Source organism: Lutra lutra, chromosome 4 (genome assembly GCF_902655055.1).
Source record: "Lutra lutra chromosome 4, mLutLut1.2, whole genome shotgun sequence".
In the NCBI taxonomy this organism is placed as follows: Eukaryota; Metazoa; Chordata; class Mammalia; order Carnivora; family Mustelidae; genus Lutra; species Lutra lutra.
Window position 1 is genome coordinate 183196346 of NC_062281.1, and position 17716 is coordinate 183214061.

The following is a 17716-nucleotide window of genomic DNA, read 5'->3' on the forward strand; positions in this document are numbered from 1 at the left end:
AGAAGCTGGGAACGTTGGGACAGGGGCAGCCTCCCAGCTTCGGTGCACCCGGCAACGGGAAGCCACTTACCCAAACGAATGCCAGGTGTTCCCACTCTCGGTCTGATAGGTACTTCTGCTAATGGTGGGCCAAGGAAGGGAGGTCATACCCCTTTCTCCTTACCCTGAGGCTGGGACTGCTGGATGCACGTGTTACTTTTGTGCTGGGAGTCACATAGGGAGAGGACAAAGCTGTCCTCACACCTGCTTGAGGCCGTGAGCAAGACAGCCTAAAACCCTTATCCCTCTCAGTGGCACTGATTTCAAGCCAAAAGCCCAGACTGTCATCCATGTGCAACCTGGGAACCTGGTGGCCGTGGTGCTGGTGGCTACCCGGCTGGGTTCCACCCCAGAGGGTGATTCTAAAGCAGAACAGCCAGCCAAGCAGCAGACCGGACTTGATACAAAGCCTCCAGCCCCTTCCCTTCCCTTGGGATTGGATCACCAGGGTTTTGGAGCCTCAGCAGGACCGGTGTCGAGAAAGCCCCTCCTGGGAGACTTTATAGCACAGGGGGAGGGTAGAGAAGGGCCCCCAACCCAGGGCCAGTGTGTGGGGGTGCAGGACACCATATCCTATCCAGGCTGCCTCTTCTCTACGCCTGAAGGGCATTCTGTTGGAGCCCCTCTCCCCCTCCGCCCCTGATGAAGACTGGTCATTTCTCAAGGCTGGGATGTGTGCCAGAGCCCACAGCACCCCCCACAGGTCACTTTGCTCTGTGGGGACCTCCAGATCTCCCTGGAGAGGGATTGGCTTTGTGCCAGGGCCCTGGGGCCCAAAGGGACCACTTGGTGAAGCTATGTTAAGGCCTTGGAGAGGGGATGTGAGGGCTCAGCCTGGGGTCCCGGACAGCTGGGCTTCCAGAGGAGTCTTCAGGGCAGAGGTGACTGGGCCCCCAGGGTGTCTGAGGCTGCGCCCGTCACCACAGGGTCCAGGTGAGCTTGAGGGGGGAAGCCCCCAGGGGCTATCTGCTGGACCATTCAAGAGTCCTTCATTTCTTTGAATAAAACCCCCTCCCAGCTAAAGCTGCTGGTCCCAAACGCACAGCCAGGCTCTGTCTGGTTCTCTGTTGCAAAGAGGGCCCCCGGGATCCTCAAACAGAGCTGACGCAGGGCCCCCTCGTGCCCCTCAGCACCAGCGGCCTTCGCCTTGCACAATTCCTGAAACTGTGCAAATTATTTAAGTTGTCGCCTGGTTTCTCTACCGGCTTCTGTGACCATGTCTATTCTGTTCGGACTATTTTAGCACAGACTGAAGCTTGGTTTTAATACCTCAGCGGCAGGTGTCCCTCCTGGGCCTCCCTACCTCCTCCTCTTAGACTGGAGGTCACCGACAGTCTGCAAACTGACGTACACTAGGACTTCCAAGCCCTGGGAAAAGGCCCCCAAGTGACTTTGTAGCATGTTGGGAAGGGGAATTCTCCAGTGGGTTTGTGAGTGGGATTTTGGGGTGCCGGACCGTCACCACGGAGACAAGGCAGTGGGCAGAGGTGGTCTCCCATGCTTGGACGTGAGCTTGCAGGTCTGGTTACTGGCAGTCTTTGGGTTTGCTCATATCTCCCTTTTATTTGGGGGGGGGGCGTTGCCCATGGGATCCTCTTCCAGAGAGAACAGGGATTTAAGCTGTATTTTCTCTCTCCCCACCCCACAGCTGCCTGGGCATTCTTTGGAGCTTCTAGAGATCTCGTCCAACCTCCCTTACCTCACTCACTTATTTTACAGGTGGGGAAACTGAGGCCCAGAGAGGGGGCAGAAGCTGGCCTACAATCGCACAGCTAGGTGGTAGCAAAGTTGGGATTGAACTCAGGCCTCCTGACTGCCAGTCCAGGGCTCTTTCTAGCAACCAGTATATTGGCTACAGCTGCAAAAGCTCCCCCGTACCAGGCCCGCACCGTCCCCTTCCCCTCCGCTCTTCCCACCCCTACTACACGTAATTCGGGTTATAGCAAAGCATGTTGAACTCCAGGTTCTCGTCCCAGTGCCGCAGGAGCACGAACAGCTGGCGGCCGGCCGCCCTGAGGGTGCCCCGAGTGCGGCCCTCGGGGACCTCCTGCTGCTCCAGCCAGGAGTTCGCTTTGGCGGCCACCAGCTCCCACTCCACAAAGTAGGAGGCTGAGCTGTGCTCTAGCCACGCCAGCGCCACCACGGTGGCCCACAGCTTCCCCGTGTGTTCTACCACAGCCCTGGGCTCCCAGCCTGGCTTGCCCTCTGCCAGAGGCTCCGGGGAGAAGCTGTCGCAGGAGGGGAGCCGCGCGGAGGGGCTGGTGCACCCCTGGGGACTCGGGGTCTTAGACTCCGGCTGGCGGGCAGTGAGGGACACTCGGTGGCAGGTGAAGGGTGAGGTCCACTTGAGCTTCTCCATGGGGATGTGGACGGCCTCGCAGAAGGCTTGGTTGAGCAGGAAGGCTCCGGAGGCCAGCTGCAGAGACACCTGTGTGTGGGGTAGCCCCTCGGGGGGCCTCAAACTTTTTAGACTGTGGAGCCCCAGGCCGTGCAAAAGCCTGGGTCCACACAGCCCGCCCATTCATCCCCCCAGACCCCCCCAGCCTGCCCCTCCCACCTGGGAGATCTGCAGGATACTCCAGCCAACGGAGCATCTCCGAGCTTACCCCACGGGCACTTCAGGCTGATCAGGCCCAACCCAACCTCTTTACTCCACACCTGCCTCATGTCCTGTGTAGGGGGGCCCTGCTTGGGCTCTGGGGTCATCCACTGCCATTCAGCAGATTCAGGGCAGCTCACCTCCCTGTCCCTCCCTCCACGCTGATCGGTTTCCAAGTCCCGACGGGTGTACTTTCTACTCTGCTCAGCAACCTGCCAGCTGCCTCCACTCTCCTCCCCTGCCCCCCGCTTCTCCTCTTTCCTGGCTTGGAGGGGTTCTAGTAAGGCATAAACCATGGCGCTCTTTGGAAGCCATCAGCTCAGTGACTTCAAGTTTCTCTTAGAATCAGAGATTTCCAGAGCACTGGCTCATCCTCTCCCTGCCCACAGCCCCCAGTGCTCTGGTCCTCAGGCTCTCTCCTTTCCACACTGCCGGCCATGACTCCTCACCCTTCTGGTCTCAGTCTGACCACTGCCTGGAGTCTGTGTCTCGCCCCCCCCCCCCCCCCGCCCCCAGCCACCACACCTCACCGCACCAAACCCGACCTCTGCACTCACAGCACCCAAGCGTCAGGAGTGTCTTGTTCCTTGTCTGTGCCCCCACTAGACACTGAGAGCCATGAGCTCAGGGACTCTGTGCATCCAGTTCAAAGTCATCTCCCAGGGTCTAGCACGGTGCCCGGCTCCACAAACACTTAAGCAAGCACAGAGCTCTGTGGCCCAAGAGCCTTGGAAATTCAACGTTACACTATGCCTCGGGCGTATAGGGACTGGGGCTGTGTGGGGCAGCTCACACCGTCCCCTCTCCCAGCACCCTCTGATCCCCAAGCCCCACTGGGCCTCCCATGCGGTGGGGCCAGGCCCCCTTGCTCTTCAACGCAGAGACCCCCTACCCCCTGCTTCCCCCCTCCAGACCTAGTCTTCTCACCCTGCCACAGCATGCCAGGCTGTCTACAGCGTCACTTGCTAAACACAGTGTGTGTTCCTGCGGTGTTAATTTTACTTGCTTGTGAGCTATTTCAAGGTTTATTTTTATGTATTGGAAAATAAACACACATAGATGGTGGAGTAGAACGCAAAATTCCTGTGAATTTTTAAAGCCAAGAGAGCAGATTGCAAAGAATATTCGTGATGCTGGCGCTGGCTTCTAGCAGCACTCTTAGGCCCCCGGCCCTTGCCCTGCTGCCTACTTGGGGGGGAAGGTCTCCGTCTTCTTCCCTTTGGGAGGGGGGAGGGGTGGGCAGGAGGCTCCTAGGAAGGCCCCTCAGGGAGTGTTGGAGGCTGAGGTCTGGGGTCTGGGGCACTCACCAGTGGGATGTAGTCGAAACTCTGGGTCCCTGGGCTTGACTCTGTAGCCTTGGTCAGTGGTTTGTTCAGGAAGCCCTTGGCTGCCCGAGTCAGCAGCCTGGACTTGCTCAGACTCAGCCTGTGTGGGTGGAAGCAGGGAAGAGTGGCCAGAGCTGTCCCCAGGCGTCCCCGGTCATCCCACCCTGCCCAGCACCCACTCAGCTGCCCCCAAAAGTCAGGGCCAGAAGGGAGTGACAGATGGCTTCCTCCAACTTCCTCATTTGGCAGCTGGGGAAACTGAAGCCCAGGGAGGGAAGCTTGCGCTTCTTGAGTTACTCAGTGAGTTAGCGGCACCCTAGATGATGAATAGGTGAGGGTTCTTTCTGGGACCCTCTTCCGATAGCATACTCTCGTTCAGCCCAGTGTCCAGAGAAGCTTAGGCTAGCTCTCCCAGGGGATTTGCACCTGCACAGAGACCACAGTGGTGGAGGCGGGGGGGCTTCCACCGTGCGAAGACCGGAAGGCGGTGTATCTGGGTAAAAGGGCCTTCTCGATACCCTTCAGATTGTTCATTTTTGTCTAAATGTCAAGTTGGGCCTGCTTTCCACCTACCAAGCCAGGAGGGGCCCTGGGGAAGCAGGTGGTGTGGCACAGCCTACCTCGAGGGGAGAACCCACGTACCTGGATCCAAAGAGAGAGTCTGAGGTCTTGAAGGAAGAAAGAGTATTGGTGGCCAGACTGCGCAGGGGACCTGGAGAGCCATAGAATGACTGTTGGGGCATGACAGATGACCCTGTCCAAGGGCTTCCTGCCCAGGGGGGAAACAGAGGCCCAGAGAGGAGCAGGGGCCTGCCTCTCTTGCACCCAGGTGGTGTGGGGAAGGATGAAATACGTATGTCCACATGTAAGAAATAGGCCTCCGAGTTTCCGTGGCCGGTGGCTGCTGGTGTCTTCTGTTACCCGTGGGGGGCAGTGATGGCTTCACATCAGCCCCTCCCCCATCCCTGAGAGGGGGACATTGAGTTTCCTTCCCTGGCACATTGTGGAGGAGGCTTCTGAGCAGAGTTAGGTGGTAGAATGATCCCTCAGCTGGGAATTGGGAAGTCTGATTCCAGGCCTGGTGTTGTCACTAATTTGCTGTGTGACCTTGGACAAGTCACTTGACTTCTGAGTCTTAGTTTCCACATCTTTAGATTGAGGGTACTCCTCTATTAATCTCACGCAGGGGTGTTTTGAGGAATAAATGAACCACTGAGGACTTTGTTGAGCTAAGACACTCTCTTGGCCAGTGGGTCAGTCACTGTCCCTACCTTAACGAAGGACAGAGTCGGCTGACCGCCTACTCACCTTCGGAAGCAACATACTTCTCGCGGCCCGGGGACGTGGTCTCACCAAAGGGTGCAGTGGAGCTTTCTTCCACATCTACAACAGATGATGAAGCCAGTGAGGCCTGAGCTCCTCTGGCCCTCCCTCTCTCACCTCTCATCCCCCCCAAGGAGAGTGAAGGTCCAAATCCACACTATGTGGGGGGTGGGCTGGGAGAGCCTGCTTGCATGGGCCTTTGTCTTCCAGAGATAACACCCCTGGTCTACCCTAAGAGTCCCATGCTTGCTCTCTCTCTCTCTCAAAATAAATAAATAAATTTATTAATTAAAAAAAAAAGAAAAGAAGGGATTTGTGATTTTGATGGAAGCCATGGGCCACCAAGAACTGAGCTATGGACAAATGAAAAGGTAGACAGAAACTTCCTTTGGACGGGAAGCCCAGTTTACAGCAGCGCCCCACCCCCCCAACGCCGCCGCCCCATCCCCAGTTTGGGAGGCCCCGAGGGACCAAAGAGCTGGCAGAGCTTTTTAATTCTGAAGTTACACACTCTTCTACCCCTCACACACTGTTCCTTTTTCACCCCATCAATGTCTGCGAGAACTTTCGAGTTCCTCAGGTAAAAACTTAGTACAATCTGGGTGTCTGGCCTCGCGGCCAGGTGGGACTTCTGATGTACTTCCCATGCACAGGAGGAGGCCGGAGATCCTCACTGAACATGAGAGAGCAGGAAGGAAGAAGGGATTCGGACCAGTGCAGCAGTTAGGCTGTCTTTGGAGGGACCAAAAGACATGCACACATTCAGGACACAGAGAGTTAAAACTATTCCTGTGAATGAGTGCCAGGTCACAAAAGGGTCAAATCATGGACACTTAAGGACCTGACAAAATCAAGCAAAGGCAAAAAGGAAGCTTGGGGAATCCTGAAAGAAGCCAAGGGTGGGACCCAGACAGATGGAGCTGCCTCTCTGCTCCTCGCTTTCCCCCTTGCTTATTAGTTGTCCTGGCCTTTGGTGCCAGAGAGGACTCAAGAGATTGGAGCTGAGAACAGCCCCGGGGCTGGGCAGACTTTGAAAGGGGAGAGGTGGAGGGATGGTGCGGGCTCGTGGTCTCCCGGCACTCTCTCAGCAAAGCTGTGTTTGGTGGTGGCGGCACACGGAGCCTCCGAGAGTCTGTCTGGGAGGCCTGGCCTCACTTTGGCTCTGCAAGGGGACCCAGAGCGCAGACTCAGAGCCTGGCTTCTGGGAGCCTTGGACACCAGCGCGCCTCCCAGGCTTAGGCTTAGAACACACATGAGGCAGCTCTTACTTAGGTTCTGGAATTTGCCGTCTCCTGCTGCTGAGTCTTCCCCGAGCAGGGTCTGAGACCGTCCGAAGCCAGCAGCCGGGCCCCTCCTCTGTCGGGTCAGGACCTGAGAGTTGACCATCCGCCATGCAGCACCTTCACAAGGACAAGGAGAGGGGGTCAGTTGGGTACAACTGTGTCAGTCCTTTGCCTTTCCCCCAGGTCGGTCACTTGTCCAGAGGCAGAAAGACATTGTACAAGGTAAGACCATGAACTTTGGAGCCAGAATGACCTGGGTTTGAACCTCAGTCCCATCTCTTAGTAGCTGGAGGGGGTGCTAGCCCCTCTGTGCCTCAGTTTCCTCATCTGGAAAAGGGAGATAATAACCTTGCCAGGTGCATGCTATTGCCAAGACGATGCTCAGGAAGCAGTAATATTTTCTAGTTAGTCAAAAGGCTGGTTTTCTCAGAACATCCCACTTTTCATTCTCTCCTAATTTGTGGTCTCAGAAACCAAGGTTCCCCTTCCCCTCCCACAGGGCAGGCCCCTGGAGTCGCAGGGCCTCAAACAGCACATGGATAAAGAGAAATGAAGCTATAGCACCCCTCAGTGAGTTTTGGGGAGCCCCACTCTTGGAGAACACAAGTCTGTAAACTATTCCTTAAAAAAAAATAAGGAGTTCTACAGGGAGGTAAGTTTGGAAGAAGCTGCAAACTAGAGTCCCTTCTCTGAGCCTCGTGATGTATGTTAACATACTAAAGGCTCTGACAAGTTCTGCAATCAAGAAAGCTGTTGAGCTTTATTTAATCCAGTGCTTCCTAAATGTATTTCCTAAACTGGGATTTCCTAGTTTGTGCAGAATGGCTGTGCTCAAGACATGCACTTAGGGTCCTGGTTTCCTGAACTACACTTTGGGAAGTACTGATTCAGGTCTTAGGGGGCTGTGGGACTTAGGTTAAGACATGGACCAGCTCTCTGAACCTTCCAGGCTGTGTGTGCTACAGATGCTAGGAGGATGGTCTGAGACGGGCAGGGAGGGAGAGAATGTCATTTGGGATGACAAAGCCCAGTGAATGAAAATATGCCTAGTGCAGCAATAGTCTGGGCCGCTGGCCAGAACCCGAAATGAGAGCAACCTGAGGAGGGAACAGGTCATCGATGATTTTGGTGCCGTAGATAAAAAGCAGCAGGAGAGGAGGGAGATGGGAACAAGGAGAGGCACATTTTGTTTTTAAACATTCTTTCAGGAGATCTGCTAAAAAAAACAAAAAAGAAAGAAAAATAAAGGGAAAAAAAAGGAGCTGCAGAAGGTAGGAAAATGTAACTCAGGAGAGAAAAAGTACATATAGTTTATGTACCTATGAAAAGTATCTCACCAAAAAAAACCTAAAAAAATTCCCCAGAGAGCGATTCTTCCCTTGCCTACGAGCCTGGAAGCATTTAGAAAGATAAGCAGCACACAGTGTTGGTGCAAAGCCGACCCCCTGAACAACCTTTGTAGTCAGGTCACTTTGAAAAACTTTAAAACTCATCCCAGTTTTAAACGGGCAGGCCTTTTGATCTGCAATCTTACTTCAGAGAGTTAATTAGCCCCAAGGAGATAACCTGACAGGGGCATAAAGATGTTCTTTGGGGGCGCCTGGGTGGGTTAAGCCTCTGCCTTTGGCTTGGGTCATGATCTCAGGGTCCTGGGATCAAGCCGAGCCGGCTTGGGCTCTCTGCTCAGCAGGGAGCCTGCTCCCGGACCCCTTGCCTACCTCTGCCTACTTGTGATCTCTGTCTGTCAAATAAATAAAATCTTTAAAAAAAAAGATGTTCTTTGCACCATAATTTACAATAATCAAGAGGGGAGTAAAATGAAGGTCTAGTATCTGGGGGGCTCATGGAAAAGGTTCTGATAAACATTAAGTGGTAATGGAAAGGATCAGGAGGGAGTACAGACTCTGCAGCCAGGCCACGGGATGCCAAGCCTAGCTCTGCCCCTCACTGCTGTGTGACCTTGGGCAGGGAGCTTAGCTCCCTCTGCCTCTATCTTCCCACCTGTAAAATGGGGATAATAATAGCATCTTCTTTGCAGAGCTGTGTTGAGGATTAAGACATTCGATGTAGAGGGGCGCCTGGATGGCTCAGTGGGTTAAAGCCTCTGCCTTCGGCTCAGGTCATGATACCAGGGTCCTGGGATCGAGCCCCGCATCAGGCTCTCTGCTCAGTGGGGAGCCTGCTTCCTTCTCTCTCTCTCTGCCTACTTGTGATCTCTGTCTGTCAAATAAATAAATAAAATCTTAAAAAAAAAAAGACATTCGATGTAGATAAAGTGCTTTGGAACCCTGTCTAATTGATGATGAACATAGAAAACCCTGTAGCTATTGAAGTGGTGATAGACATTCACCTTCGTGGAAAGATTTTTTTTTCCACACCCACATTTGATAGAACACAGCACATATCGGTATAATCCAACTCATGAAAAGTTATCTGTCTTTTGACTTCTCTACATTAGATATTCATAGAGAGAAGTCTGGAAAGATGGTCACGCCAAGGAGGTAATGAGTTACTCATTTCTGGATGACTGTCAAGTCCAGGCATTTTTATTTATTTTATGTCTTTCTATATTTTGGAATTTTCTACGGAGAGCACACACATTGTCCCAATTGGAAGAATACAGTCAAGTCCTATTCATTTGGTGGGAAAAAGGGAGTGGGGGTAGCTTCATTGCCCTTTGCAGAATAGTGAGTGGGGGTTCATGTACCCACCACCCTGTGGTGACCGAACCATTGGCCAGGGGCCTTTTTGCTTCTGGGCCATTCCTGTACCCCTATCTGTGGGTCTGTGCTCCTTTGTGTCCCAGTTCCCCTCTGCCAGCCAAGGGGGGCTGCTTGGCCCTCAGAAGAGCCCATCTGCCTTACCAGAGTTGGGGTACCCCACCACAGTGGGCAGGTACCGGCTCTTGCTCACGTCCACAGGCATGAAGACTGTATACTTGCTGATGACGTTGCAGGCTTTGCTGGTGTGCACAGCGTTCACCTGATAACGGCGGCTGGACCCTGCGGAGGGAGAGGCTGGGGGTCAGTGTGCGGACCCGGAAAATCCCAGCTGACCCAGGAATTCTGGAAGCTAAAAGAAGGACTAGATCAGTGGTCTCTGTCTTTGGGATTCCAGAAGCCCTTCAAATCAAGGGGTCTGTGCACTTGCCAGTTAAGGACATTAACCCCCCACCCCCAAGATTATTAACCTCCATCATCATTTCATAAAATGAGGACATTTTAATGTAAAAGAGCTAAGACATCTAGGACAAAAAGATAGTTACACCCCTTAAATAACTTGAGTGTTATTTTAAAAAAAATCCTCTAGGGGTACCTGGTGGCTCAGTCAGTGGCCTGAGTGTGCCACCCTCGATCTTGGGGTTGTGAGTTCGAGCCCCAGGTTGGGTGTAGAAATTACTTAAAAATAAAAGCTAAAAAAATCCCAAAAAACCCCAAACCCTCTATGTCACCCATATTCTCTATTTTAATTTTACAGCTATCCGATAAAAAGTTTGCTGCAGGATTTCACAGGTCCTCTGGCAGGATGGGGACCACTGGTCTGGTCCATTGGGACAATCTTGCAGAGAAGATTGAAAACCAGAGAGGGAGAGCAGAAAACACAGGGTCACAGAGCGAGTTAGTAATGGCCCTGGGATCAGAACTCAGGATGCTCTGACCTCCAAACCCAAGTTCTTCCCACAAAACAGGTGAGCAGTCTCCAGAGGGTTGTGTGTTCTCTGTATCTAGACCCATCTATTCTCGGTGTGCACCATCGTGATCCCAGGAATCACGGTCTTAGGAAATTTTGCCCCAATTCCTGAACTCAGTTAGTTCCCCACCATCCCTGTTACAGGATTTCTTGGATCCCTGTATTTCTTAATAGGACAATCAGGCCAAATGCAGTCAATTGATTGTACGCCCAATTATTTGATTCATGTTGGCTTCCCCGCTAGTGCGTGCATTAAGGGTTGGAATTGTGGTGGTCACTGCACTGTTCAGCCTCGAGTCTGGCCCCGAAATGATCCAAAATCAATAAATGGCGTTGATGAATGAGTGAGTGGACCAACTAGGTCTAGTGGGTTCTGTAATAAGGTGTGGTCGCAGGGGAGCAGGTCAGGCGCCGATCTGGCAGGCCGCGTTGTTCTGTCTCTCGAGGCCTACGGGGGGCGCTGCAAGGAGAAGCCCTGGGAAGTGAGAAGGAATGGGTACTGCAGCAGACGGGGAAAAGGAAAGAGAGGAGAGGACAGACCACCGGATCACCAGATCACCGGATCACCGGATCACCGGAAGGGATGGGAGGGGTGAAGGAACCCAGGGCTAGCCGGGAGGCATCTGGGGGCTGGGTGACCGGGCGGGGTGTGGGTGGCGGTGATCAAGGAAGGGATGGAACCCTGGGCTCTGTGTGTGTGTGTGTGTGTGTGTGTGTGTGTGTGGTGGGGGGCGGGGGAGGTGGAGGGTGGGGCTGGTTGTGCTGGGACCGAGGGGAGACGCCGGGAGGCAGTGGTGCGGGGTGGGCGGGCGGTGGGGGGGCGAAGAGATGGAGCACTAGACAGTGGCGGGCTGTGGGAAGAAGGAAGTTTGCTGAAGCCTGGGGAGGAGAGCCGATCACCCGTGGGTGGGCCAGGAGGAGGGTGGGGCCTTCCGCCCGACCTTATGGAGGGGGCAGGGCCCGAGGTGGGGAGGAGGAGAGAGGATCACGGTGGGGGCTGTGGGATGGGGCGTTGGGCGGGGCTGCGAAGAGGGGGCGGGGCCCTGAAGTGGGGAGGGGTATGGGGTGGGGCTGCGAGGAGGGGCTCCCGGAGGCGGTCCGGAGCGCGCTGGCGACGGAGCTCACCTGGCTCGATCTCGCCTTCGCGCTCCGCCAGCTGCTCAAAGTCGCGGATGATGGCGCGGGCCGCCAGGTGGTGGAAGGTCTCGCTCCACAGGTCAGCGTCCTGTGCCCCTCCCCGCTCCGGGCCGGGGGGCCCCAGCTCAAAGGTCACTTCCCACTGCAAACGTTGGCTGTCACGCAAGCCCTTGACCACGGCCTTGCCCAGCACCGGGCCTGGAGTGGGGGGCCTGCCGGGATTGATCCGCTCCTCGGACTCTGCAGGGGGCTTCCAGTCCGAGGACGTCTCAGTCTCGAAGGCGGAAGGGTGATGGGACGGCTCTGCGGGCAGAGGGACAACCAGGCGGTGCTCTGAGCTGGGGCACAGAGGGGCAACCCTCAGGGACGTCATTCCTCCCCAGGGCGCAGACATCGCGAAGCAAGTACAGTCTTCTTCCCCCTACCCTCCACCTCGAGGAACACACGACTTCCTCCCTAGGGCAGCTGGATGGTATGGACCTGTCCCCAACATGGGGCAGACCCACCTCCAGGAATCCAGTACCTGAGGTGGCCAGATAGGGTGGGGTGGGGACACTTGGGCAGTGAAGAGTGCAGCCACAGAGACATCTGGGAGCCTCACAGCCAGCCCAAGGGCCAGGTTGATCCGGGAAGATCAGGATTGGTGAGGTTCTCTGGAACGGAGGGGCCTCTTCCCCCCCTCACCCCCCACCCAAGGGCACAGACAAAGGCATTTGCCCTCAGTCCTATCATATGAAGCTGGGCTACAGCCAAGAATTCATCCCTGTACCCGATCAGGTCTTAAACCCTGTAGGCACTTACCCAGGTCCCCAGGGTTACGTCTGTCTGAGGCAGGCTTCAGGCTAGACCCAAGATCTTGCTCTTTCATGGGGCTCCAGGTCTGGGTCTCCTGGCTGGAGGGCAGGCTGGGCTGGCAGCCTTGGGGCAGCAGAGAGGGCCTTCGGGCCCCTGGGCCCCGGAGTTTGGGGCCCTGGCTCAGGTCCAGACCACTGTTCAGCAAGGGCTAGGAGTTTAAGAGGGAGGGGAGGAAGCTGAGATCCTGGTGGCTGCCCCTTCCCTCCACCCCTAGCCACAGCTCTTTCTCAGGGCACCCCAGGTCCTATAGTACTGCAGGCCACATAACCTACTCTCCACTACCCATGAGAACCATCAACACAGATAATCCCAAAGCATGGATACAGCCCAAACCATGGAAAACTGTGAAAAATCACATACAAGGGATAATATTCTAAACCCACTTTTTTTTTTTTTTGCCATAAAGTCTAAAACTTTGTGTGTGTGTTGGAAGGAGGCTAAAATTATCAGCCTTTTCCTTATGTCTTCTCATATGTCATGCTTAAAAGGTCTTTCCCACTCAAAAAAAATTCTAGAATTTTTATGATTTATTTTTGTTTGCTTAAATCTTTGACTCACATGAAATTTATTTTAGTGTAAAGAAATAGGAACAAACCTTTTCCTTGGTTTTCCCAGTAGTACAGATCTCAACACCACTTATTAAATATGGTTCATTCATTGAGTTTCTAAGGTTTATCAATCCCCCACCTGTATCCTGTCAAAGCTCACATGTATATTGGTTTTATTTCTGGGCTTTCTCTTCTGTATTGTGGATTTAACCTGTCTGTTCTTGTGCTGGTACAAAAAAACACCAAAAGGCATGGGATAAACTGGGAAATATAGCTGCAACACACATGACAAAGATCATTTTCAAGAAAAAGTTCTTATAAATCACTGGGGCAGGGAGGCAGAGGGAGACTATGGGTTCAGGGTATCTGTAGGCAATACACAGAAAAAGTATCCAATAAACCCATGAAAAAAATGCTCTGCCTCATGAACATTGCTCTAAAATAAAATAAGTTATATGACTTTTTTTCCATCTTCCAGATTGGCAGTTATTTAAACATTTGATGACGCCTACTGTGGCCAACTGGGAGACAGGGCTTCTTTTGCGGACCGTTGATGGGAGTATGAACTTGAGGCACACCTGTGGGAGGACACTTTAGCTGTGTGCTGTCCAGCAACATTAAATGTGCACAAGCTCTTCTGACCCAATGATTCCATGTTTAGAAGTTCTGTGGAAATGCACAGGAAGTGGATATCTATGTGCCTGTGTTGTAGATTCGTTGCAGCGTTGTTCGTAAAAGTGAATCTTTGGATATTCTCAAAATGCACATCCAGTAGGGGTTGACAAAGGAGTTATGGAAGATCCATGCCATGAGATGTCACACAACACGCATTGAAATGAAAGAGTCGGGTTTCTTCATACCAGGGTGGGAAGATGTCCAAGATCAAACTTATCTTAAAAAAGTAAATTGCAACCGTTCTGTATTTTGACTGTGGAGATAGTTACAGAACTATGCGTATGTCAAAACTCACAGAACTGTTCACCAAAAAGAGGAATTTTACTGAATACCAAAAAGAGAGAAAGAGAGAGAGAGAGAAAGAATTAAAAAGACATTAAAAGAGTAAATTAGAGATTTGCATTTGGATTTTGGAGATATCCGGTGATAATTGGATATAATTAGAGATTTGCAATGTGATTATTCAAAACACATATGTGTGTTGTGTGTGTGTGTGTGTGTGTGTAGTATTTCTGGAAGGAAACATTGAAAATCAGAGGGTTCGGGCATAGGGAAGGGATAATTTTACTTTTACTTTATACCTGCCTGAACTGTTTGAGGGTTTTCATGGCAAACTCTGAGTACGTATTACTTCTGTAATTAAAGAATATTAAATTAATTAAAAATGAATTTTGTGCCTCTGGGAGCACATATGCTTGGTAGGGGGAAGGGGGTGGGGCAGGGGCAAAAGGCACTTGCAGGGTGAAACAGAAAAAGTGCCTCTCAGGTTTTTAGGTCAACAGTTAATCATCAAGGTTTTCTCATCTCTATTAAGTATTTACTGGGAAGAGGATTGTGCCTCTCCATTAGATAGGGGCTCCTTAGGGCAAGGGCTGGGCTCCTCCTTCCTGTCTCCTCTGGGCCTGAGGTCCTAGAGATGGTACAAGGGTGTGGGAGAAGAAAGGGACTGATCACTGGTCGGATGGCCTTCGTAGGAGCTGGTATCCAGCCAGGGCTCCTGGGTTCCAAGGGGGTACTTAATCCCTGTCTCCCATCAGAGGCTGGGATTCCCCTCATCCTTGCCTTACCATCATCAACACACTGAGAAACAGACGCTGCTACAGTTTCCATGGCAACGGACTAGTCTAAGAGTCAGCCTTTCACCCAGCCAGAGGCTTCAGGGAGGGTGTATGTGTGTGCTCATATGTGTGTGCGTGCGCTGGCATGTGTGTGTGCGTGTGCAGGGGAGAATCAGATTGGAGAAGAAGCTGAGCAGGTGATCAGAAAGACATGAGCAAGGATGGGCCAGGAGCAAGCAGGAGAGAACAGATGCTAAACTGCCCAGAGCTCTCACCAAGGAGAGTTGCATTTAAAGGACACCTACTGTATACCAGGGGCTGCACCAGGCATTTCCTCTCCTATCAGCCATTGCCTGCAAGTCTTCCACTTAGAGTTAGTTCCCAGTCAATGCCTGCTGATGGCAGTTAGCTCAATCCACTGTACAAACTATTCTCCCTATTTCCTAGATGGAAAAGTTGGGGCTCAGAGAGGGTAAGCAACATGTTTGAGGAGCAGAGTCCACCTGACTCCAAGGTCAGTGTCTTCCAGCTGCATCAAGTGATTCCTGGTTAAGCACAGAGAAGGGCTTGCAGGGACAAGGTGGCAATGTCTCTCCCCTTGGGAACTATAGGAGCTTATGGAGAGGCAGGGAGGGATGGCGATGGTGGGTGGAAGCGGGAGAGCGAAAGGCTGCTTTTATGGAACCGTGACTTACAATGACAAAGCTACATGAAACCTGTTCTTAAGAAAGTGGATAAGGTACGCAGATAATAACAAACACCAATTTGGTTTAGGACAGTGTTTCTCCGTCTGGTGGTTTTACCCTCTTCCCCAGGGACATTTGGTGATGAGTGCAGACAGCTTTGGTTATCATGGTGGAAGGTGGTATTCAGCTGATCGAAGCCAGGGATGCTGCCAAACATTCTACAATACACAGGACACAGCCCCTTCGAATGAGTGTCAATGAGGCTGCTCCTGGCCAGCTGGGAAGTATTGTGTATGGAGAATGGGTGAGGTCACTGAATACTGGACACAGTCACTGAATACTGGATACAAGCAGATCAAGATCCAGAAAAATGAGGAAGAAGACACTCATTTTGCAGTATAAGTAGTGGACCTCGTGGCTGAAGCAGGAGACAGCTCTCTCCCCAGCTATGGTCGCCCCAACTCCAACCCGCCCTGCTCAGGTACCTGCAGATCAATCTGCCACCAAGGGGCATCTGTGATGCTCTGGTTGGTGAGGTCCTGCAGCTTTGCTTTCCGAAGTGGGTATCTCTTGGCAGGCACTGTGGGGTCGCTTGCTGTGGGGGCCCTTGGGGAGGGCTTGTGGTGGGTGATCTGGTGGGTGCTGTATGCCCGCCGTCGCTGGGAGAAGTCTAGAGCTGGGTAGGGGTGTGACAAGGGGAGCCAGCAGGGTGGGGAAGAGCGGAGAAAGAGAGAGAGGCTAGCATGCTCCTTTCCTGCTTGGAAACTTCTCGCATTACCCACGTTCGCCTGCTGAAATATTTGTAGATGCCTCACCTCCCCTGGCATGCAAAGCCTTACATAAACTGGGTCCTAATCCATCTACCCAGCTACTGTCCTTTCTGCTCCTTTTTCAGGGTACCCTGGGCTTCAAATGTAAGAGATGAGTAATCAATTGCGATGTGTTTTCTAGGTGTCACATTTCTACATCTTTGCTCAGCCAGTTTCTGCGGCCTGGAATCTCCTCTCCCTTCCCACATCTAAGAAGCAGTGCCCTCATTATGTCTCTGCTGATATCGTCTAACAATGTGTCTTTTCTTGGGATCTCCCACAGCTTATTAAACTTCACTGTGGTCCCTATCACTCTGCTTCTATCAACGTTAGAGCCAATTGTATCTCTTCCCCTAGGTAGAGAGCTTCTGAAAGACAAGAATTCATGTTTGCATCATCTTTGTTTCCCACACTGTGTTTGGTACTTAGCCTTAGTAGGTGATCAACAAATACCCTATGAATGGAAATTAGCACCATAAAGAGTGCAAACAGCTCTAGACCTGTCTGTACCTTCCCTCTTGCTGGGTTTCATGAGCTTAGCCAAGTTGCTTAACATCCCCAAGACTCAGTTTCATCATCTGTAAAATTGGTGAACTAGGACCCATCTTCACAGGTGCTAACTATCCAGTGACAAGGGTTCTATAAAGTGCTCAGCACAGAGTAAGTGCTCAGTAAAATGTAGCAATCATGGCCTCCCTGGAAGAAGGAGTGAAGACAAGGAGCAGCAGACTAACCAGGATTAGTGGTGGCATCTCCAGTGGTTGGCTGGGCATCTTTGGGCTGCTTGAGGTTGAAGTGTGACTCCATGCTCTTGGCAGAGTTTCTGGCATCTGGGCTGGGCCCCTCATCCTGGGAGTGGTAGAAGACAGAGCTACTGGACCCCTGGGAGTGAAGCATGCTGTATCGTCTCCTCTTGTCCTGGAAGGAGGCAGAGAAAAGAGGGCTGGGAGTAGATGTCAGAAAGAGCATCTGAAGGGGAGGCAGGGGTAGGACAGGAGGTGGGAGACATTCCATCTTTGAGGATCTGGAATAACAGGAAAGTTTTTCTTGCTTGAATCATTTGGGCAGACTTCCGTTTAAGAGATGGTGAATGGAACTGACTCTTCATAACATTTATATTGTTTATATTTTTAATTATCTACTTTATTTAAAAGAATTTTTAGTGTAATTCTAAATGCCACTGCTGTCTCCAAGTAGGTAACCAAAATTAACAAAATGAACCATCTGTTCCTTCCCTTCCATTCTCCATGATATAAACACACATATATATAAAACATAAGGGCTTTGGGGGTAATTTTTATTTTACAAGAAGTAGACTATATTACCTGCATTTATCAGTATCTTGAGTTTTGCACTTAAAACATTTTGGAAGGGACGCCTGGGTGGCTCAGTTGGTTAAGCGGCTGCCTTCGGCTCAGGTCATGATCCCAGCGTCCTGGGATCGAGTCCCACATCGGGCTCCTTGCTTGGCAGGGAGCCTGCTTCTCCCTCTGCCTCTGCCTGCCATTCTGTCTGCCTGTGCTCACTCGCTTTCCTCTCTCTCTGACAAATAAAATCTCTAAAAAAAAAACATTTTGGAAGTCCTGCATATCAGCCATTCTTTTAAACTTTTGACTGTACAATATTCAACCACCATAAAAAATTGCTACAGTGAATCCTTTGACATAAATCCATTGTATCACTTTTATT

General features: G+C 52.0%; 1 protein-coding gene across 4 annotated transcripts in view; it reads right to left on the reverse strand.

The window, feature by feature from the left end:
• Window positions 1–506: 506 nt before the first annotated feature.
• Window positions 507–17716, reverse strand: part of VWA5B1 (von Willebrand factor A domain containing 5B1) — a 56773-nt gene continuing 39563 nt past the window's right edge. For 3 of the 4 annotated variants that reach the window (XM_047728684.1, XM_047728686.1, XM_047728683.1), the window contains exons 13-22: window positions 16762–16945; window positions 15704–15894; window positions 12198–12399; window positions 11385–11699; window positions 9434–9571; window positions 6555–6686; window positions 5272–5346; window positions 4606–4675; window positions 3946–4063; window positions 507–2467 (exon numbers count right to left, since the gene is read on the reverse strand). In XM_047728684.1, coding sequence (XP_047584640.1) covers window positions 1961–2467; window positions 3946–4063; window positions 4606–4675; window positions 5272–5346; window positions 6555–6686; window positions 9434–9571; window positions 11385–11699; window positions 12198–12399; window positions 15704–15894; window positions 16762–16945 — 1932 coding nt within the window. In that variant the 3' untranslated portion in view covers window positions 507–1960. The remainder of the gene's footprint in view (window positions 2468–3945; window positions 4064–4605; window positions 4676–5271; window positions 5347–6554; window positions 6687–9433; window positions 9572–11384; window positions 11700–12197; window positions 12400–15703; window positions 15895–16761; window positions 16946–17716) is intronic. The other variant, XM_047728685.1, reaches the window with a different exon arrangement.